Source organism: Molossus molossus, unplaced genomic scaffold (genome assembly GCF_014108415.1).
Source record: "Molossus molossus isolate mMolMol1 unplaced genomic scaffold, mMolMol1.p scaffold_m16_p_20, whole genome shotgun sequence".
In the NCBI taxonomy this organism is placed as follows: domain Eukaryota; kingdom Metazoa; phylum Chordata; class Mammalia; order Chiroptera; family Molossidae; genus Molossus; species Molossus molossus.
Window position 1 is genome coordinate 24,013,569 of NW_023425356.1, and position 22,387 is coordinate 24,035,955.

General features: G+C 49.9%; 1 protein-coding gene across 1 annotated transcript; it reads right to left on the reverse strand.

Moving 5' to 3' along the window:
* Positions 1-321: 321 nt before the first annotated feature.
* On the reverse strand, positions 322-10,294 carry PMVK (phosphomevalonate kinase). The gene is made up of 5 exons (XM_036273116.1): positions 10,047-10,294; positions 7,491-7,554; positions 4,943-5,095; positions 1,622-1,751; positions 322-617 (listed from the first exon to the last, which is right to left on the reverse strand). The coding sequence occupies exons 1-5, from the start codon at positions 10,139-10,141 to the stop codon at positions 481-483; spliced, it is 579 nt and encodes a 192-aa protein (XP_036129009.1). The 5' UTR covers positions 10,142-10,294; the 3' UTR covers positions 322-480.
* Positions 10,295-22,387: the final 12,093 nt, after the last annotated feature.

Below are 22,387 nucleotides of genomic sequence, written 5' to 3' on the forward strand. Positions count from 1 at the left end.
AGTCTCCTCCTAAGAGGCAGGGAAGTCCAGTCTATAAAGAAATGAGGTCCGCCTTGGCCGGTTTGGCTCAGCGGTTAGAGTGTCCGCCTGCGGTCCGGAGAGACCCGGGTTCGGTTCCCGCTAAGGGCACGTACCTCGGTTGCAGTTTATCCCCAGCCCTGGTTGGTCGTGCAGGTGGCAGCCACTCGATGTGTCCCTTTCACATCGATGTTCCCTCTCTCTCTCTTCCTCTCTCTCCCTCCCACACTGTCTGTACAAAAAATGGAAAAATGTCCTCGGATGAGGATTTAAAAAAAAAAAAAAAAAAGAAATGAGGTCCTGGAGGTGTCTTGACTTGTCTGACATCTGCTGGCCCCCCACAGATCTGGACCCAGACCCTCTGTATGCTCCCCACCTAGGCCAGCATCAGCAACCACATGTCGGGCAGAGTCAGCCCATCCTCACTCAACCCGCAGCTTCTGGTGCCCCAGAGCCTAACAGCTAAAGTCTGGAGTGGACAAATTCTACCAGGTTCTCCAGCTGCTCCTCCAGGTGCTGCTCGTCTCCGTGGTTCTCGATGACCCAATCAAAGTCCCCAAAGTTGTCCAGGCCACATTCCGACTCACCATCATCCACTCCTGTGGAGGAAGCATGGCAAGGTCAAGCCCACTCCTCCAGACAAACACGGGGCATCGGGCAGGGAGGCCTGCTGGCCCCAGACGGAGCCACCCTCTCTCGGCCTCTCCTCTGCCACTTCGAAGCCAACCTCCACCCACCCCAAGGAGAGTATTTTTCTGAGCTCCTGAAAAACCCTGAGAGCAGGTTCAGTAGCCCACAGCCACCTGAACCCGCAGAGGATTCTGCTAACTAAAGTCTTCACTCTCCACTTCCTGCAGAGGGTGAACTGGGTCACCTAAAACCACAGACGATCCAAAGTGCATTTCCACTCATTGACGCTGGGCATGTGGCTTGCTTCCTGCCTCCAGGTCTCTGGTCAGTGCTCTCGGGAGGCAGTGTGTACCAGCCCCATCTGCCAATGGCAAGAGCAAGTGCTGCACGACCTGGCAGGCCTGCCGTGTCTGTAAACGGGGTTTCCCAGCGCTCAGTGCTAACGCAGCCCGTGGAGAGAGCCAAGGAGAGGAAAAGCCCACTGGATCTGAACTTCCCCAGGTCACAGTGAACTAGGGCAGGAGGAGGCCCGAACTGTCACAGAACTGGTCCTGGGCTTGTACCGCTAAGGCAGCCTGGTCCAGCTTCCTCCGGCCCCCACCCCCACTCTGTTAATCAAACAGGAGTGAGTTTTCAGGCCCCTCTGACCCACTGTCAGCCCCCACTGGACTGGGCTGGTCCCACCAGGCCTTCAGAAGCCCACTGGCCTAGAAAAAACAGCCCAGGGAAGTGTACCAGGCCAAATCAAGGGCAACCGCTAAGCCCCCAGGACACCTGCCCCCACCCCACTCCACTTTCTAACCTGCGGGTGCCCCTGAGTCTCGATTCCCTTTTCTAATGCCTCGCTCACTCCCCCACCGCCTGCCAGGGAGAGAGCAGATGACCTAGAACATGGGAAAAGGTGGCCTGGTCTACAGGTGTGGTGGCCAGACTGTGTACCAAGCCCTGAGGGCAAAGGTTATGAGCAGCTCACCTGATGTGAACACCCAGCCCCGCTGCTGTCGGCTCTGCTCCGAGGCCACCACGCGGACTGTCTGTGTCACAGCCCCATAGACCTCCCGGAACCACTGGATATCAGACATCCTCCGTGTGTCACTCACCAGCTGCAGGGAAGGGACACAAACAGGTGACCAACAGGAAAGGTCACTGAGGTTACGGGGAAAGAAGGGGAAGGCCCAGCCCTGCTCAGAATAAGCAGGAGCACAACGAGGTTAGTTCGGGACGACCAAACCCAGACCAATGTCCCCCAATATCACCCAACCAGCTGAGACAGATGTCTCTCCTCCTCCAGGAAGCCCTCGCCGACTGCTGCAGCCTGCAGCCCACTCTGCCCACACTCTCTGTCATGGACACACGTGTGTTCTGTAGCCGTGCGGGTCAGCGCTGGGCTGAAGAAGAGGCCTCGGGCTTTGAAATCAGTTCAGCCAGTTCAACACACTCATTTTACAGATAAACAAAGTGGGCCAGAAACAAAGATCTCTAACTAGTCCCTGCCCACCCACAGCCAGCACCTTTAAAACATAAATGTGACTTCTCTCAGCTCCCTGCCCTAAACCTCTCAAAGGCTTCCCATCATTCTAATAAAATCCAAAGTTCTCACCCCAACATATAATGCCCTATAGCAACATCTGGCACCTGTTTCACATCCTCTTCCCCTCATTCATTCCACCGCAGCCACTGACCTCCTTGCTGTTTCTCAAACATGCCAACCAGGTCTCCTCCCTGGGGCTTTTGCATGTCCAACTCCCTCTGTCTGGATAAGTCCCAGATAGGCTCCCTCACCTCATGGACATCTCTGCTCAAATGTCACCTCCTCAGAGAGGCTTTCCTACCACCCTGGTGCCCTTTCTGTCCCTCTTTTATTTTTTTTGGTACATGCCCCTAGAGGGAACCGAACCCGGGACTGTCTGGTCCGCAGGCCGATGCTCCAACCGCTGAGCCAAACCAGCCAGGGCTGTCCCTCTTGATTCTGATATGCTACTTATTTTCCTCTGAGCACTAAGTATTCTTAAAATCATCACCATTTGTTTGTCTGTATGTCTATTATCTGTGTGCCCTACCCAGAGTCAGCTCCATAGGGAAAGGACATTGTCTCATTCACCACTATGTCCCTGGCCCCCAGTGCACTGTGACACATGAACACTCAGGAGCACATGTTCAATAAATGAATGAATCAACGAGTGCGATAGCAAGTGCCTACAGTGTGCCAGGTGCTGGAGACAGAGCGGTGCAGGACAGTCCTGGCACTTGCCCTCTCAGAGCTTAGAGTCTTGTGGGAGACACACACTAAGCGAGCAGCTTCACTAATACTGTGTGATCACGGCGCAGATCCACCAGCATCTCACCCTCACCACTGCCAGAACTGGGCTCCGGACTTTCTCCCCAAACCTGTTCCTCCCACACCTTTCCTGTCTCAGAAAACGACAGTTCTGTTTGTCCTTGGCACCATCTTCTGTCCTCACACCCACAGCCAACACACCAGTAAATCCTATTGGTTTGATCTTCAAAATCTGTGCAGAATCAACCCCTTCTCTTTCCTCTACCACCGCTCTGAGCCAGGCCATGGCCACTCGCCTATCTGACAGAAAGCTCGCTCCCTGGCTCTCTGCTTCTACCCTTGCCCTTCCCCCAGCAGCCAGGGTGAGCCTTTATTTTTTTTTTCTTTATTGATTTTTTTTTTACTGCTCACCCAAGGACATTTTTCCATTTTTTTTTTTTTCAGATAGAGTGGGAGGGAGAGAGAAAGAGAGAAACATCGACGTGAAAGGGACACATCGAGTGGTCACCAACCGCACGACCCAACCAGGGCCGGGGACAAACTGCAACCGAGGTACATGCCCTTAGTGGGAACCAAACCTGGGTCTCTCTGGACCACAGGCCGATGCTCTAACCACTGAGCAACCGGCTAGGGCTTTATTAATTTTTTTTTTTTAAATCCTCACCCGAGGACATATTTGCATTTATCTTCAGATAGAGCGGGAGGGAGAGAAAGAGAGAGAAACATCGATGTGAGGGAGACACATCAACTGGTTGCTACCCGCACAACCCCAACTGGGGTGAGGCTGGATCGCAACAGCGGTACATGTCCTTAGCAGGAACCGAGCCCAGGACTCTCAGGTCCACAGGCCAATGCTCTAATTGCTGAACCAAACTGGCCAGGGTGATTTTTTTTTTTTTTTTTTTAAATCCTCACCCAAGGACATTTTTCCATTTTTTGTTCAGATAGAGCGGGAGAGAGAGAGAGGAAGAGAGAGAGAGAGAAACATCGATGTGAAGGGACGCATCGAGGGGCTGCCACCCGCACAACCAACCAGGGCCGGGAACAAACTGCAACCGAGGTACATGCCCTTAGCGGGAACCGAACCCGGGTCTCTCTGTACCGCAGGCCGACGCTCCAACCGCTGAGCCAAACCGGCCAGGGCCAGGGTGATTTTTTTTATTATTATTTTTTCTTTATTGATTTTTAGAGAAAGGGAGAGGGAGAGAGAGATCAATGAGAGAGAACATCGATTGCCCGCCTCCTGCATGTCCCCCACTGGGAATTTGGCCCACAACCTGGGTATGTGCCCCAACCGGGAATCAAACCGGCGACCTCTTGGTGCATGGGTCAGCACTCAACCACTAAGCCACACCGGCTGTACCAGGGTGAGGCTTTAAACCTCAGATTACATCATTGCCCTAATCTGTTCAAAACCCTCCACTGAGTCACCATCTCACACAGAGAAATATCTAGGCTTTTCCAAAGAACCTGCATAATCTGACCTCACCTCCTGCCACTCACCCCTCCCCCACAAATATCTATTCAGCTTACCTCCTTCAGGTTCAATGTCATCGTATCAGAGAGGCCTTCTTATACCCTTAATAAAGCGGCAAACCAGCCTTTCTCATCCCCCTGGCCTGCTTTATTTTGCCCCTTAATATCTATCTCTACCTGACAGATTCTATTATTACACTAGGGCCTACCTCCCTCTACCCCTAGCTGCAATGTAAGCTCTCTGAGGACAGGGATCTCATTGCATGTTTGCATTAATGTTTCCCCAAATCACCTGGAACCAGGCTTCATACAGGAGACAATGCCAAAATGAATGTGGAAGGAAAAAGGGGAGGTACTGTGGGAGCACAGGATAGGAAGCACCAGTACGACCTGGGTATCCGGGAAGGCTTTCCTGTGGAGGGCTTGAACCAGGGGAGGTGGCAGCGGAAACAGAGAAATGGACACATCTGAGATTTATCTGGGGAAAGGCGAGGACCAGAGAAACAGGGTTTTCTTAATGCTGCCACACAGCACTCTTACCCAGACCGGCTGCGAGACGCCCTCCACAACCTTCCTGCAGAAGAAGCCTGGGTCAGCCTGGCGCTTCTCCTCTCCCCAAAGGATCATGTCCCTCCGATAGGCCTCCTTGTAGGTGCTGGCATCCAGGAGTCTCTGGAAGTTCAAGCCGTGCTCCTGCCCAAAGCACATTATGTGTATGGCCCAGCCTCCCAACCTCGATGGCCTCTCCTAAAATACAGGAAGGGCCATCCCTTCTCCCACCGACCCTCCCCCAGGGCAATGCAAGGACCAACGAGGTGCCCGCCAGGGCCGAAGCCTATGAGGGAACGGGCTCTGGAAATAAGAAACCCCAAACATGGACAGGAGAAAACTCTCAGGATAGTCCAGACATTTTTCCACGTTGTCTTTTAAATGTGTAATGTGGTTTTTGTTTGTTTGTTTTTGCAACAGTTTTACCTTCCCAATCATTTCTGACTTAAACAAATCCTGAAATTAGTGTGGACCCCCTGGGCACAGGCTTAGCCTTCCAGTGAAGTTGGAAATCTGAAAACACTGCATTCCATATCCTCCCACTGCCCCTTGGACCTCGTCCACCCCTATCCCAAAGCCCAGGGGACGTGGCTTCCCTGACTCTCTCCTTTCCCCGTTACCCCATCGGCATCCCCAAGTCCCTTGAACTTCTGCTGAGACAGCATCACTCCCTTTGGCCCTGGGCACTCCTGGGGACTCCCATGCCCAGAGGACCCCTGGAGAAGGATGGGCCGCGCTCATCCCCTGAGGAGCTGCTTCCAAACCAGGGGTCCCCTTCTCCAGAGGCACTGACAAGCACGAGGGGTCCATCCAGAGGATCCCAGTACAGGAAAGGTCTGAAAAGCATCACTCAGTTCAGGTCCAGTTCTCCTACTAACTTACTGCAACAAGTAAGCCCCTCAGACTCTGTTTCTTCATCTGCAAACTGAAGGGCCAGACCTGGCCAGTCAAATCACTTCCCCTGCACCTCCTGTTCCAAGGTGACTCCAGCAGCCACCTCTTGCTTGTAAACTGGTTAAACTGCTCTTTACCACAGGGGAAGAGTGGCCACTAGGAGCATTATGGTCTACTTGTCAGTTATATTTCCCACTGTGACTTGAATCAGCGCATTAACACTGAGTGTTGTTTTTTGTGTTTGGATGGGAGTGGAGGATGGGGTGCTGCTGGACCTCCAGACAGCAGGGGCAGGGTGGTCTAGCAGAGTCTCCTACTAAATTTTCAAAAACGCAAACTCCTGCCCTCCAAGCCCACCCCCACTCCCCTCAGTCTGGCTAACAGTCTGAGCCAGGCCTAATCTGAGACCTTCAGAAGCACATCATGGTTGTCAAACTCCTCCTCAGAGCCCTGGGGTACTTCAGAGGTGCCCAGGTCCCACTGCGGAAGGCTGAGTGCCCTCCCCGTCACCCCAATCAGTCACTCCTAGTCCATCTACTGAATGCAAGGGACTTCTGCATCCAAAGGTTCCCACTAAAAAAAAAAAATTGTGAAAACTACTGACTCTGTTATCCCCAGGATCCCTCCGGCTGCAAGTCTGTGATGGGGTGTGTTTAGCTGGTGAGAGAAGACTCAGTGGTACAGGAGAATGCTTCCCATGAGGAAAGGCTGTCTGTCATATTGAAGAGGGGGACAAATGCATCCTGTGTGGCCCCAGAAGGCCAAGGGGCCGGGCCTGGAAGGGTGCACCTAGAGGTCAAGGACTGAAATGCAAACCACAACGGGGCTCTTCATTGTATAGAAATCTCACCCTCCACATTTTCTTTCTAAGTCTAAAATTCTAAGAGTTCCTGTTTATTTTTTTATATCCTATTTTAACAATCCTATTTATTTGTATAAAACCCACATGGTTCAAAATTCAAAAGATACACATTCATCTACAATGAAAAATCTCTCTCCCACCCCTGTCCCCCCAGCCCACAGCTTTCCTCCTTGGAGGCCATGAATGGTACATCCGTGTCTTATGTGTCTTTCCCAGCTTTGAACACATCCCAAGCACCAGAACAGTGTTTAACACAATGCAGGCACCCCATAAATATTTGTCGGATAGCTGAATATACGAGCAGATATATTTATAATTTTCCCCTATTATTATACAGCATTCTCTATACACTGTTCCAAATCTTGTTGTGGTTGTTTTTTTACTTAATATTATATCTTGACCATTCATGCAACTCATTGCCTTAGGGGAGAGAGCTCTAGGGGTGTGCGGGCCAGCTGAGGCAGTGACATGTGGTGCTACACGTTCTGAGTAAGAGAATGTGTGCAGAGCCTTACTAATTCCACAGCATCAGAGCTTCCAGCTCGCCTCTCCAGCCTTTCTTGGACATGCTTTCTTGGACATGTTCTGGGAGGACAGCCTGAAGTGAGTGAGGCCAATGGAAAAGAAATGTAAGCTAAAAATGCCCCCAAAAAGTACACCCACAGAAAACCGAGAGTTGGCTACCACCCTGCCGACAGTGGTCACAGGGACCCTACTACTGAACCAATGCCAGAGAGCTGGCTCCTTCCAACCCACCAGATGTCACAGAGAGCCACCACCTACCTGAGCATACTGCTCCTTGAGTGGACTGGAGAGCCGGAGGACAGCACAGACGTCAGCTCCGAGTCTGTGGGACAGAGATCCAAACCAGTTAGCCTGGATCTTCCAGGCCCCAGAAGAGTCTTGAGGCCTGGGTTGAAGTCCCATTTCTGCTCTGGTATCTATCTAACTTTGTCAGGTCTCAACTTCCCTGGCCCTATTCTCTCATCTGCAAAAGGGGGATACCAGTTTCTGGTCTGTCTCCCACAGGATTATTATGAAACTTAAATGAAGGCGAAAGAGTCCTGAAACTAACAGGTAAAACAAATAAAATTATAATGACAGTGTGATATTCTGGCTAGATTAGGTTACTGCTGGACCCCTGACCTAGTCTCACAGCAAGGGTATCTCAGTCTCAACTGCTTTGGTCACCACATTAATCATTCATTCATTCATTTTGATTTATTCAACCGTTTATTGTACTGTACTGTATGATCACAGATTCAATTAAACACTGGCAGAGAGAGGTAGGTGTTCTCATTTCCACGTTTCAGATGAGAAAACAAAGGTCGAATGAGAAGAACTGACTTGCCCAAAGCAACACTGCAAGTAATGAAGCCAGTGTTGGTAAAATAAAACTAATAGACAACCTCTCAAAAATTGTTCTAAACCCTTCACATGCATTATTTCATTTAATCCTTACAACCACCCTTTTTTTACCCTGTCTCACAAATTACAAAACTGAAGCACAGAATGAATAAGAAACGTATACAAGATCACAAACTAATAAGTGTGAGTCAGGATTTGAATCTCAGCCGTCTAATTCCAGAGCCTGTGCTTCTGACCACTATTTGACTTCTGTTTGCAGTAAGGAAAATGCAACTTAGGAAAAGGTGGTGGATACTTGATGGATCTTGGCCCCGGGCTCCCCCACAACCTCTTAGAACCCCTGTTTTGCCAAAAGCAACCTCCAGGTATCCTGACCACACTGATCTTCAAGAGGAGCCCGGCCCGTCCAGTGTGGCTCAGTGGATTGAGCGTTGCCTCATGGACTGAGAGGTCCCGGTTCAATTCTTGGTCAGGGCACATGCCTGAGTTTCGGGCTCAATCCCCAGTGAGGGGCGTGCAGAAGGCAGCCTATCGATATTTCTCTCTCTCGTCGATGTTTCTACCTCTCTCTCCCTTCTTCTCCCCCTAAAAAAGCAATAAAAACATTTAACAAAAAAAGAGAGAGCGAGAAGAGGAGCCCCACCTGCCTTCTCCCTGGCAACTCTGTTCTCCCAGCCCCAGCCATGCCTCAACAAAAATGTCCCCACACAGAACATCTTGCTTTGAGGGAAAACACTGAAAGAAAGCTATTATTTGGGGAGACAGTAAGGTAAAGCAGAAGTACTCATTCCTTGGAGCTAGACTGAAGTTTAATTTGAGTCCTAGATCTAACGATGACTTTGCAACCTGGCAAGTCTGGGTTGTGTTTTGTTTTTTTAACTTTTCAGAGCCTCAGTCTCTTCATCTGTGAAATGGAGATACTGACTAAGAACACATACTACCCAACAAAGAGGTTTGGAGGATTAAATGAGATAGTATATATACACAGTGCCTGGGACATAATAAAGGCTCAAGAAACCCCAACTATTAAGTGGTGTGATGGGCAAGGACTTGTCTTTGGAGTCAGACAAAATTGGGGTGTGGTCTTAGGCAAACCCTTTATCTGTGACTCAGTTTCCATATCTGTAACAGTTACCTTGAAACACTGTTGCATGGATTAGAAACTATATGCAAAAAGTGCCTTACTAGTAACTGTTATTAATGCTTCTTGATGAAAGAGACCTACAGTTTACAGTCTTAGTGGAGAGGTGGTTGCTCGGTTCTTTCAGGTAGATGGGTATAGACTGTTGTCTTCTGTTTTGTTTTATTTAACCTCACTGAAGGATATTTTTCCATTGGTTTTGTTTGTTTGTTTGTTTGTTTGTTTTAAGATATAGTGGAAGGTCCGATGGTGTGACTCAGTGGTTGAGCATCGACGCATACACCAGGAGGTCACGGGTTTGATTCCTGATCAGGACACATGCCCACGTTGTAGGCCCAATCCCCAGTGGGGGACATGCAGGAGGTGGTCAGTCCATGTTCTCTCTCATGGTTGTTTCTGTCTCTCTACCTCTCCCTTCCTCTCTCTCTAAAAATCAATAAAGGGGGGAAAAAAAGATAGAGTGGAAGGGAGAGAGAGAGACAGACATAGATTGGTTGCCTCCAGCAGGATCGAACCTGCAACCCAGGTAACGTGCCCCTGACCAGAAATCGAACCCACGACTCTTTGGTCTGTAGACTGATGCTCTAACCACTGAGCCAACCCGGCCAGGGCCAGAATGCAGTTTTAAGTGCAGGTGACAATGCCCCACATCCCGAAGCTCAGTGCTCTCCCATCTGTAACCCAGGACCCCTACTCCAAAGCTCACTCCCACTCAAACACACCCCGTCGTGTCACGTGATGCGGGATTTCCCCTCTTCTCTCCCTCTCCTCCCCTTCGCACCCCCCTCCCTCCAATACACACACACACACACACGCACACGCACACACACCTGCTCTGCAGCGCCTCGGTTACGAAGTCCTTCCCGGATTTCCTCTTCCCGCTGAACAGCAGTACCAGCCGGGGGCCTCCCCCTAGCTGAGCCATCGGGCCCCCACACTTTGCGATCCCTAAAGATGACACTACTCCCAACCCTTAAATTGGGCCACCCGCGAGAAATGGATGAGGCCACTAGGTGGGGCGGCAACAGGGAGGGCTTCCGCACGCGTCTTCGCCACAGCTGTAAAGAGGACCGCCAGCCGCACATGCACTGCCGTCCGCTTTAATTAACGTCTAATAAAATAAATTAAATATGGAGGCAAAGAAGGCTAATTCCCAGGGCGGCCTTCTCCGCTGAAGAAGCTCCCCTCCCGGCGCTCATTTAGAACAGTCCGGCCCCGCCCAGAGCCTGACGTCATAGCCCCGCCTTCTTAGCTGACGGTCGAAGGTGGGGACTGGATGCAACTATTTTCCTCCTAGGGAGGCGACCTCTTAAAATTTTCTGACATCAACCTCACATGCCCTTCCTCACAACCCTACGAATATTGTTTGAAAAGAATAAACATGATCATGTGGAAGTAGTCTTCCAAACAGCCTTGGTATTCGTGCATTGCAATGCATGTGCTAAAGCAAATCTATATTTGCCCCGCAGTGAAAATAGGTCTTTTTGGAGATGATAGGAGAAGTGACACCAGAGGGTGGTCTGATGATGGCATGTTGGGGGAGGGGCTTAATCACACACGTGCTACTATATTGTTAAACAGGTTTTTATAACTGGAGAGGCCACTATAGTGCGGCCCTTCTAGCCGAGCGAAGAAGTTTACATCGCTTTTCTAGCCGCAGCCTCCTCTCCAAAGGTGTTCGGAAGCGAGAGAGCTTGGAATGACGTGGTGACATCAACAGTATAAATTAAAAGGGGGCCTTGGCCCTGGCCGGTGTGGGTCAGGGGTTAGAGCGTGGGCCGTGCCCTGAAGGGGTGCAGGTTCGATTCCCAGTCAAGGGCATATACCTGGGTTGCGGATTCGATCCCCAGCCCTGTCGGGGCGCGTGTGGGAGGCAACCAATTGACGTCGACGTTTTTTCTCTCTCTTCCCTCCCTCATTCCCTTCCACTCTCTACAATTCAGTGGGGAAAATATCCTTGGGTGAGGTGTTTTTTTTTTAAGTAGAGTGCAAGAAACATTCTGAAATTGAAGAAAGTGATATAAATTAACACTTGCAGGATGCCCTGTATATGCTGTAACCGGCTCTAATTATGCATTCACCTGTTGTTCCCGCTGCCTGAAACACCTTTCCCATCTTTTGCCTGTGAAAGAAGTTCCAACTTGTACTTTCTTTTTTCTTTTTTTTTCTTTTTTTGGTTCGTGCCTCCAGCGGGAACCGAATCTGGGACTCTCTAGTCCACAGGCTGACACTCCAACCGCTGAGCCAAACTGCCAGGGCCCAACTTGTACTTTAACACCTAGCTTGTCTTACCTCCTCCAGTGAGCCTTCCCTGACTCCCAACCCCGTCTGACTTAGATATCTGTTTTCTTTGCTCCTGAGACACTTTGCACTTGCCTATATCATAGCATCTTACACTACACTATAATTATCAATTTACTCTGTCTCTCCCCTCAGATGGCTCACAGTTAATATTTATTGATCATTTACTATGTACCAGGCCTTTTCTCAATTATATGACATAAACACTACCATCATCTATTTAAACATGAGACGCCCTGGCCGGTTTGGCTCAGCTGTTAAAGCATCGGCCTGCGGTCCAGAGAGACCCGGGTTCGATTCCCGCTAAGGGCCTGTACCTCGGTTGCAGTTTGTCCCCGGCCCTGGTCGGTCGTGCGGGTGGCGGCCACTCGATGTGTTCCTTTCACGTCGATGTTTCTCTCCCTCTCTCTGTTTCTCTCTCTCCCTCCCACTCTACCTGAACAAAAAATGGAAAAATGTCCTCGGGTAAGGATAAAAAAAAAAAAATGAGACAACTGAAGCTCATTATAGTTAAGAAATTTACCCAGGTATTTATCAAAACTATTGTACAGTCCACCGGTGTGGTTGAGGGTTGACCCATACACCAAGAGGTCACTGATTCGATTCCTGGTCAGAACACATGCCCAAGTTGTGGGCCTGATTCCCACTCATCGATGTTTCTCTCTCTCTGTCCTTCTCACTTCTTCTCTCTCTAAAATCAATAAAGAAGAAAAAAAAAACTATTGTACATATGCCCCCTCCAACCTGGGATTCCACTCCAGAGAGAAGGAGCAAAAAACTTCCAAACAAACAACAGCGTCAGAAACTTTTATTTTATTATTGATTTTTTTTTTTTTTATCCTCACCCGAGGACATTTTCCCGTTTTTTGTTCAGATAGAGTGGGAGGGAGAGAGAGGAAGAGAGAGAGAGAGAGAAACATCGATGTGAAGGGACACATCGAGTGGCTGCCACCCGCACGACCAGCCAGGGCTGGGGACAAACTGCAACCGAGGTACGTGCCCTTAGCGGGAACCGAACCCGGGTCTCTCCGGACCGCAGGCCCGACGCTCTAACCGCTGAGCCAAACCGGCCAGGGCTTATTATTGATTTTTAGAGAGAGGAAGGTGCGGGGGACATCAATGTGAGAGAGAAACATTGATTAGTTGCCTCCTGCATGCATCCCGACCAAGGATTGAACCCACAGCCTGGGTATGACCCCAGGAATCAAACCCACCACCTTTTTGTACATGGGACAACACTCCAACCAAATGAGCCACACCAGCCAGGGCAAAAGTCAGAGACCTAGATTCTACTCCTCTCATGAATCCCTCCCCCCAAATTTGTGAACTACTCAGTGAGACAAGTGACTACTAGACTTATTATAGTGATCACTTTGTAAAGTATGTAAATGTTGAATCACTATGTTGTACACCTGAAATTAACATACTGTTGTATGCCAACTATAATTAAAAATAAATTAAACTTTTGCCCTGACCGGTTTGGCTCAGCGGTTGGAGCGTCGGCCTGTGGACCAGAGAGTCCTGGGTTCAGTTCCCGCTAGGGTCACGTTACAAAAAAATTAAATTAAATTAAATTAAATTAAATTAAATTAAATTAAAAAATGAAGTTTTAAAATCCCCCAAAACATCAAACAACAAGTGTTGGCGAGGTTGTGGAGAAAAGGGTACTCTAGTACTGCTGATGGGAATGCAGACTGGTGCAGCCACTATGGAAAACAATATGGTGTTACCTCAAAAAATTAAAAATTGAATTGCCATTTGACCCAGTGATCTTACTTCTAGGAATATACCCTAAAAGGCCTGAAACACCAATCAGAAAGAATATATGTACCCCCATGTTCATAGCAGCACTATTTACAATCTCTAAGATCTGGCTACAGACCGAGTGTCCATTAGTGGACGAATGGATAAGAAAGCAGTGGTACATATACACAATGGAGTACTATGCAGCTGTAAGAAAGAAAGATCTCTTATCCTTTGAGACAATATGGAGGGACCTGGAAAGTATTATCCTAAGCAAAACAAGCCAAGCAGAAAAAGACAAATACCACATGATCTCACTTATTTGTGGAATATAATGAACACAAAAGTCTGAGGAATAGGGTAGACCCAGAGACGTGGAAGTAGGGTACAGACTGACAACCCTCCGAAGAGGGGGTTGTGGGGGGAGAGAAGAGATAAACCACAGAACTTATATGCATGTACACATAACCAATGAACATGGACAACAGAGCTGAGTGGGGGGGGGGGAGGATGTCAATGGGGAATAAAAGGAGAAACATCTGTAATAAAAATAAAATAAAATAAAATAAATAATAATAAAAAAGCAAAAATAAAATAAAGAAATGAACAAATAAAATAAAATAACCCCAAAAGTCTGCCCGGTGTGGTTCAGTGGTTGAGCATCGGCCCATGCACCAAGACGTCACCAGTTTGATTCCTGATCAGAGCACATGCCCAGGTTTTAGGCCAAATCCCCAGTGGGGGCATACAGGAGGCGGCCAATCAATGTTCTCTCTCATCAATGTTTCTATCTCTCTCTCCTTCTGCCTTCCTCTCTCTCTAAAATCAATAAAGAAAAAAACATAATAAATAAATAAATAAATAAATAAATAAATAAATAAAAGTTTAAAAATAAAATACCCCCAAAAAAGATTATTTTAAAAAATCGGTGAGGGTGAAGCCAGAGAAACTAGAAGGTACTGGCCAGCTCTGTCTTCATAGGGTTCTCCAGCTTTAAGAAATGCCGGCAGCCCATGTCCCTTCAGGTGTGAGGCTGCTCACGTGAGGAGGCGCCAGGGTGGCTTCCAACCTCTCAGGAGCCAGTGTGCCCCTCCAGCAGACGCGTGGCAGGTTGGATTCTCCTATTCAGTCTCTGGTCTACAAATTATTTCCATCATTATGAGGTAGATATATTCCCAGCACTTTTGTTCCTGAGGAAACTAAGGCACAATTCCATGAGTATTATGCAGCCTAGATAAAATTTGAGCAATCTGTAAATTAATAGCAACTTATATGCAGACATGCCTCTAGCATTCCAAGAGGATTCACTATAGTCTGAAAATACTTTTGAGTTCATAAGTTCATACTCTTGTTCTATCACACCCATAATGTAGGCAAAGCAAGGGTCCGCCTATTTTCAAAATTTAACTACTATACTCAAGGATGGTAGCTATGTTCAAATCTGAAATACAATGAAAGAACAGAGAAGTTTTCTTAAACAAAGATTCATGATTTAGAGAAATATTTTTGTTTTTCTGTTAGATTCTTTTTTTTTTTTTCCTCACCCGAGGACATTTTTTTCCATATTTTGTTCAGATAGAGTAGGTGGGAGAGAGAGAGAGAGAGAAAAACATCGACGTGAAAGGGACACATCGATGGCTGCCACCGGCAAGACCAACCAGGGCCAGGGACAAACTGTAACCGAGGTACATGCCCTTAGCGGAACCGAACCCGGGTCTCTCCGGACCGCAGACCGACGCTCTAACCACTGAGCCAAACCGGCCAGGGCTGTTAGATTCTTTTGTAATAAATGTAAACTTTGGAGTTGGGGAAGTAACCCCACTTCAAATACTAGTAAAGAGTCATGTATTGATTTCATTCTACTGTTTTTAACAATCTTAGTGATGAAGATTGATGTTTATTTTTAAAAGGAGGTTGAGAGACTTGCCTCAAAGTCAGGAGCTACAACTGGTGGAGCCGGGTCTGTGTGTCTCCAAAGCAGCCGTTTCCCAGGACAGGGCATCCTTCTAGACATGCAGGCCCTGCCTCAGCATGGGGGGCTCACTCCTTCCCTGCGGTCCTCCCCTCAGCCCTGCTCTCAACACCGCACAGACTGCTGGAGAACATACCAAATGGTACTAGCTCAGGGCTAGGCTCAGGGTAAGTACTCCATCAATGATTGCTGGGTAAATGAATGAGCAAATGAATGGGGGGCCCTTGGGGAAAGCTGGAAGGTCAAGACTTCACTCCTGAGGCTAGAAGGGCCCTTTGTGAAATCCTCCCAGCTGAGCCCTCATGTCAGACCGAGTTGCTCAGGTTGCTGGGGCAGCTCCTAGAGACCCTTCTCTCCCTCCCATCCCAGACCTTGGCAGTTCCAACTTCCCGGTTCTCTTGCTGCTGCCCCCCTGTGGCCACCACCAGAAGTCTCTGCAGAGCTTGGAGAGCCAAAGAGGGGAGGGGAGGGAGGGGAGGGAGGGGAGGGGAGGGGAGGGGAGGGAGGGAGGGGAGGGGAGGGGAGGGGAGGGAGGAGGAACAGGGGACTCTTAGTCAGGGGTCAGCAGCCATTTGCTCTGGTCCCCACTTTGTCCCTAGCAAGCTTTTTTTTTTAAAAACAATTTTTTTCTTTCTTGATTTTAGAGAGAGGAAGGGAAAGATAGAAACATGATGAGAGAAAACATCCATTAGCCGCCCCCTGCCCGCCCCCTAGTGGGGATTTGGCCCACAACCTGGGCATGGGCCCTCACCGGGAAATGAACCAGCGACCTCTTGGTGCATGGGTCCATGCTCAACCACTGAGCCACACCAGCCGGGCTGTCTCTAGCAAGCTTTGTGACCTTGGACAAGTCACTTCCCTGTCTGGACCTCAGTCTTCGCCTCTGAACAACAGAGGTGGATGCGATGCTCATGAAGAATCTTTCCAGGGCTGGCCTTCCCCTCACAAGCTGGGGCTCACAGGTGGCAGCTGGTGGCCAGAGAAGAAATGCCTCCTGGACCAGGTAGCTGAACTGGGGTACACACAGGCCCAGGGAGGAGGAATCAGCTAAAGAGACACACAGATGGGACCTTAGATATTGCTTCTGAACTCCAGGTCAGCTGGCAGGGAGGGAAAGGGGTGAACTGCAGTACTGGACATTTCAAATGCCCACTGGTGTCCTAAGGGCTGCCTGAGGGCCGGTCTTCCTACACTGTCACTGTCCAGTTATGATTGGACCTAAAGCAAGTCACCTCATCTCTCTATCTCAGTTTCTTCACCTGTAAAATATTTATAGTCATACCTTCTTTTTTTTTTTTTTTAAGCTACCTATTTTATTTATTTTTTTAATCCTCACCGGAGGATATTTTTCCACTGACTTTCAGATACAGTGGGAGGGATGGAGAAAGAGAAACATGGATACGAGAGACACCGATTGGCTGCCTCCTGTATGACCCAACCAGGGCCAGGGATTGAACCTGAAACTGAGGTATGTGCCATTGAGTGGAATCAAACCCAAGACTATTTGGTCCATGGCCCAGTGTTCTAGTGCTCTAACTGCTTAGCCAAACTGGCCAGGGCTGGTCATACCTTCTTTTTTTTTAATCCTCACTTGAGGATATTTTTTTCCATTTATCTTCAGATAGAATAGGAAGGAGGGAGAGAGAGAAAGAAACATCAATGTGAAATTGCCTTGTGTACAACCCCCACGAGGAACGGGGGCTGAACCACAACTGAGGTACATGCCCTTGGTCAGAATCGAACCCGCGACTCTTTAGTCCAGGGGCCAACACTCTAACCGCTGAGCCAAACCGGCCAGGGCTGGTCATACCTTCTTTAAGGTCTACTTCTCAGTAAGATAAAAGGCATAGAAAAGTTCATAGCCCGAGTAGATGAGTAGGTGACCTCCTGGTTTCTGCACTGGTCCCTCCCTGCACAGCTGCGTCAGCAAGGGCCCAAGGCTGCAAGGGCCCTCCCTACTTTCTTTGTAGGCTCCTGGTTTCTGCACTGGTCCCTCCCTGCAAAGCTGCGTCAGCAAGGGCCCAAGGCTGCATTCCAGACGAGCAGGCGTTTATGGCGGGTCTGTTTGGCCCATAGATAGTTGACCTTGGTGTGGGGGTGGGGTGGGGAGGGCTTGTAACATTTTCCTCTTCACAGCTTCAGGTTTCTGCCTGTCCTGCCACAGTCCCATGACCTGTCCCTTTGACTTTGGAAAGGGTCACTCCCTTCTGCTGGGCGCATCCCCTCAGGCTTAGGCAAGGGAAGTGTCTAAGGCTGGTAAGAATTTCTCCAAAGGGGCCCTGCCCTGGAGAGGAATTGGGGGCGTGATGAGACACGCAACTTGGTGGAGTAGAGAGGTGACAGGCTGGGAAGGTTGCTCTATCCCATCCCATATCCTGTAAATCAAGCTCAGCAGCTTCCCTCCACCTACCCCCTACACAACCAGCTTGGCCTTTCCTCCTTCTCTCCCAGCATTGCATGAGGATGTAGTCATCCCCTTGTCATGAGGCTGGCAGCTGAGGTGTCCTTGACTCCTCCCGCTCCCCTGTCCTTGTCCCACCAAAGGCCAGTCCATTCTGATTCACTGATCTAACTCAGGCCCCTGCCCACTCTTCCTTCCCTCTCAGGCGTACATCTCCTCAACTCTACGGACCCCAGACTTGCAACCAGGAGAGCAATGAACAGCAGCAGACTGTCCTGGGCGAACCCCCTGTCTCCCTTCCCAGGGAGCCCAGCCTAGGCTCTCCTGTTGCTGCCTCTTTTTTTTTTTTTTTTAATTTACCAACCCATTTTATTTATTTATTTACTTATTTATTTGTTCTTTATTGATTTTTAGAGAGATGAAGGGAGAGGGAGAGAGAGATCAATGAGAGAGAACATCGATTTCCTGCCTCCTGCATGCCCCCCACTGGGGATCAGGCCCACAACCTGGGCATGTGCCCTGACTGGGAATCGAACGGGTGACCTCTTGGTGCCTGGGTCGACACCTAACCAGTGAGCCACACTGGCCAGGCTGCTGTTGCTTCTTCTATCCTAAGCACTTCCTTGTTTCACTGTCCTCAGCTTTAATAAACATACCCTCAGTAATCAAAATAAATAAATAAATAAAGAGGCCCCTGTTATCTTCCTCCTGGGCCGCTGGCGGACACTCCATAACCACCTCCAGCTTTACTTCTCTCCATTCGATCCTTCTGACCACCAGCAACACCGCACCCATGTGTATCTTCCTGCACACAGGTGCCCCCACACCCCTCAAATGCCTTCAGTGGCACCCCTCCCCATTTCCTACAACAGAGCACCCCCTTAGACATACAGGCAGTCCTGTGGGAGAATTTGCTCCCTCATGAACATGAGCTTAACCCTCTGGCCACACCTTTGCCCGGTCTGCAAACCCCTCCTCCATCACCAATCCTATTATCTCTTAAGGTCCAACTTGAAGGCCACCCCCTCCTATCTCTTCACTTCCTCAGCTGACTCCTCCCTGGCACTATTAAGAGAGTACTTTTAAAATTCTGCTTTGTATTAAATTAATCCAGTTAGCCTCAGGGCCAAGGACTGGGGTTCCCACAGCACCCTGTGTTGGGACTGGGGTGCTAGTCAGTGTCATTGCCCTGCCAGCTCTTGCTGCAGGTTTGGGAGGCGACACTCTCCTCCTATAGCAGTAGCTCACAGAGGTCCCAGCTTCCCCCTTAGAGCTTAATAAGATAAAAATAAATACTATTTTTAACAGTACTCTACAATTTGAAAAACCTTTTCATTTATCTTCGAATGACCTAATTTATCTTCACAGCAACCTATGCAGGACCATCTATACTTTCCACTTCAAGGAGGAAGTGAGGGGCACCTTGCCCAAGGCCCTCGATCGGCACTGGTGGAGCCCCAAGTCTGGGTCTTCTGCTCTCAAAACCTGCCCGGGCCAAAGGTCTGGTTAGAAGAGAGCTGGGCTGGGCCGCCATCTGCCCCAGATGAAAGAACAGGTGAGTGGGAATGGGGCCTGCTTCTGTCCTAACGGGCGGGGCCCATTCTGGAAGCCAAGAACTGCCAAAGAGATGGGCAGCAACCTCAAGGCAGAAAGCCCACAAGGGGAGGGATAGGGAGCTCAGAGAGTGCAATAAGAATTGGTGACAAGGGCTGAGTGGTGAAATGGGTGGGGAGAAACCTGTTGTTGTCTGGACGAGGACAATAGCATCCCCACCTCCACCCTGCAGTGTCCCTGCTAGACCTACTATGAGCCTGTGAAGTGTGAAGGATCAGGAACATCTATCCCAGAACAAGACTGAATGAGATGTCCTGCATGGGGGGGAGGGGCCTTGGGAGGTTCCCATGGCAACAGCCAGTCAGTCCAGCATCTGTCCTTGGATCTGGGGAGGGGGGATGGCACTGGGGAGCACTTCTCAAAAGGAACACATGCCTCTGACCCTCAGTGAGCTTATGGGAGTGGTACAAGCCTGAAGGTGACCCACCACCAAATTCTAGCCACCACCCTCCCCTGACAGCCTGAGATGGGTGGGAATGGAAACAGTGGGCAAAGGCTGGGGCCTGGAGGACCCGGGAGACAGGGAGAGCCTGGGCAGTTAAGGGCTGGAGGGGGTATGGTGAGAAGGCTGAGCTGAGGGCAATGGGGAAGGGCGCCTGGAGAAGCTGAGGAAAGGAGGTGCAGCTAGAGAATGAGGGAGAAAAAAATGCAAGTTGGGGAACAGCAGGGAAAATGAGTATTGGGAATGGGCCGGAGGAAGCAGAATTTTTCCCATTTGAGAGGTAAAGGCACAAGAGGGCCACCCCCTACTCCATTGAATCCCCCCAAGCACCTGGAGCTGAGCTCTTAGCTAGAGGATTCCCAGAGTAAAGGGCAGAAAAGCCAAGTCCTCAAAGTCCCAAGTGCTTACACCGGAAGGGCCCAGAGCAGACCCCAGGAGGCCAAGCAGGTCTAGCCACAGGCTTCCTGTTTCCCCCAGCCAAGGGCTGTCCTCAAGCCCTATGGGAAGGGAGGAATGCTGTCATCCAGTTCCAGCCTCTCTTGGCTCATCTCCACACACTGGTCCATCATCAAGAGAGCATCCTAGCCCTGGCCGGTTTGGCTCAGCAGTTAGAGCGTCGGCCTGTGGTCCAGAGAGACCTGGGTTTGGTTCCCACTAAGGGCATGTACCTCGGTTGCAGTTTGTCCCCGGCCCTGGTTGGGTCGTGCAGGTGGCAGCCACTCGATGTGTCCCTTTCATGTTGATGTTTCTCTCTCTCTCCTCTCTCTCTTCCTCTCTCTCCCTCCTACCCTCCCACTCTATCTGAACAAAAAATGAAAAAAAAAAAAATATCCTCGGGTGAGGATTAAAAAGAGAGAGAGAGCATCCTATGATCTGGGATGTGGGGCCCCCGTCTTGACCGGTGCTATTGTGGGTGCATGGGTGTGATGGAGAGAGGAGCCCAATGATCTATAATGGGCATGAGGATTACCTGCCTGGGCACCCCAGAGAGAGGGTGATCAGAGTAGCCAACATCCCTGGTGTCCTGGCCCTCCCGAACATACCCCTTGGGTTTCTGGATCTTTTTCTCTCTGATTCAGCAGTTTGAGAAACCTCTAGCTCAGCAAATCTACTTCCTGAGTGGGAAAGGAAGGCGGGGTGCTTGGGGGAACTTCCTAGCCTCCCTGAGAGTCTGTTATGCAAACGAAGGAACTGGGCCGTAGAAGTGAAACTGAGAAGCCCCAAGTGGCCCAAGGTAGAATCAACACCCTCTGGGAACCCAGGGAGGCCAGGTTGTGTCCCCTTCCCTACAACCCACCCTCCTCAAGACACAGAATCCTGCCTACCTTCTAGCCTGAATCCCGCTCCTGGAAACCCCAGTGTAGTACCAGCATGCATTTAGAGCACGGTGAACAGGGTAAGATGGCTTCCTGGTGAGGGACAATGGTCCACAGAGTTGGGATGCCATCTCTAGACCCTGGCCCTCCACCAACCTGTACTTGCTCCTTCCAACCCCCTCTCCAGAAACAGGACATTCTTTTCCTAAAGCACCTCCAGCCCCCATCATGGACTCTCTGCCTAGGAGGAAACTCTTCCTCAGGTCTCACTGCAGTTCCTGCGGCTGCGGAGAGCAAGCCCAACAGACTAGAAGTATTTGTTGTATGCATGGTCCGTGTTCTATCCCAGCCAGCCCTGCCCCACCGCACCCCCAGCTGAATTAAAGGAGCTGACACACTCACAGCCCTTTAACCATGAGTGGTAGTTACGTTTCATAGGGTTAGATAAGCTATCCATTATAGCCCCTCTGGAGCCTCTCCCTTTACTAGTGACACTTCTGACCTGGCCTGAAGTCACACCTCATCCTGCCCCCTAGGGGATTCCCAGGGTATCAAGAAAAAGAAACCCTGTCAGGATGGGCTTCCTAAAGCATAGCCTAAGGGAGTCTGGGTCTTCTTGGGAAAGCTGGCCAGTGAGCAGGCCAGGGGCCCTGTAGTGGGGTGGGGGATTCCGGGCACTAAGGAGGGGCGGGGACGGAGGGGGGGGGGCAGACAGGTCTGGAGCAAATATGGAGCCAGGGCGCCACCTAGTGGCTCCCTCACCTCCCCAACCGGAAGCCTAGTTGGCGGGAGTGGAGGTGGAATCCTCTTCTCCCTCAAAAGGAGGGAAATAACTTTTTAAAATTTTTATTGTTGATACTATTACAGATGACAGATGTCTCCATTTTCCTGCCTTTTGCCCCTTCCATCCACTCCCACCACCCTTCCCTCTGGCCATCACCACACTGTTGTTTGTGTCTATGGGTTGTGCCTGTATGTTCTTTGGCTTGAAATAACTTTCGAGTGCCAAATACTGGGCATTTTGCTTATATTGCTTTATTTAATCCCTCCCCCAGACCCCGACTCCCTTTTATGAGGATAAGAAACACAAGTCTCCTGGAGATTAACTTGCCCAAGATCACTCAGCCTGGACTTGAGCCCAGGGCACAGATTCCAAAACCCACATTCATTTTTTTTTTCCTTTATTGATTTGAGAGAGAGAAGAAAGGAGAGAGAGAGAGAGATAGAAATACCGCTGAGAGAGAACATCAAATGGCCACCTCCTGCATGCCCCCCACTGGGGATCAGGCCCACGACCTGGGCATGTGCCCTGACCGGGAATCGAACCCTCAACCCCTTGGTGCAAGGGTCGACGCTCAACCACTGAGCCACACCAGCCGGGC

What these genes read in the sequence shown, in the direction of transcription:
- PMVK (XM_036273116.1), bottom strand. Translation starts at nt 10,141, where the DNA reads ATGGCTCAGCTAGGGGGAGGCCCCCGGCTGGTACTGCTGTTCAGCGGG. An exon ending in TCAAGGAGCAGTATGCTCAG is followed by an intron (nt 5,096 to 7,490) that starts GTAGGTGGTGGC and finishes TGCTTTGGGCAG; the next exon opens with GAGCACGGCTTGAACTTCCA. An exon ending in GGGCTGGGTGTTCACATCAG is followed by an intron (nt 618 to 1,621) that starts GTGAGCTGCTCA and finishes CTTCCTCCACAG; the next exon opens with GAGTGGATGATGGTGAGTCG.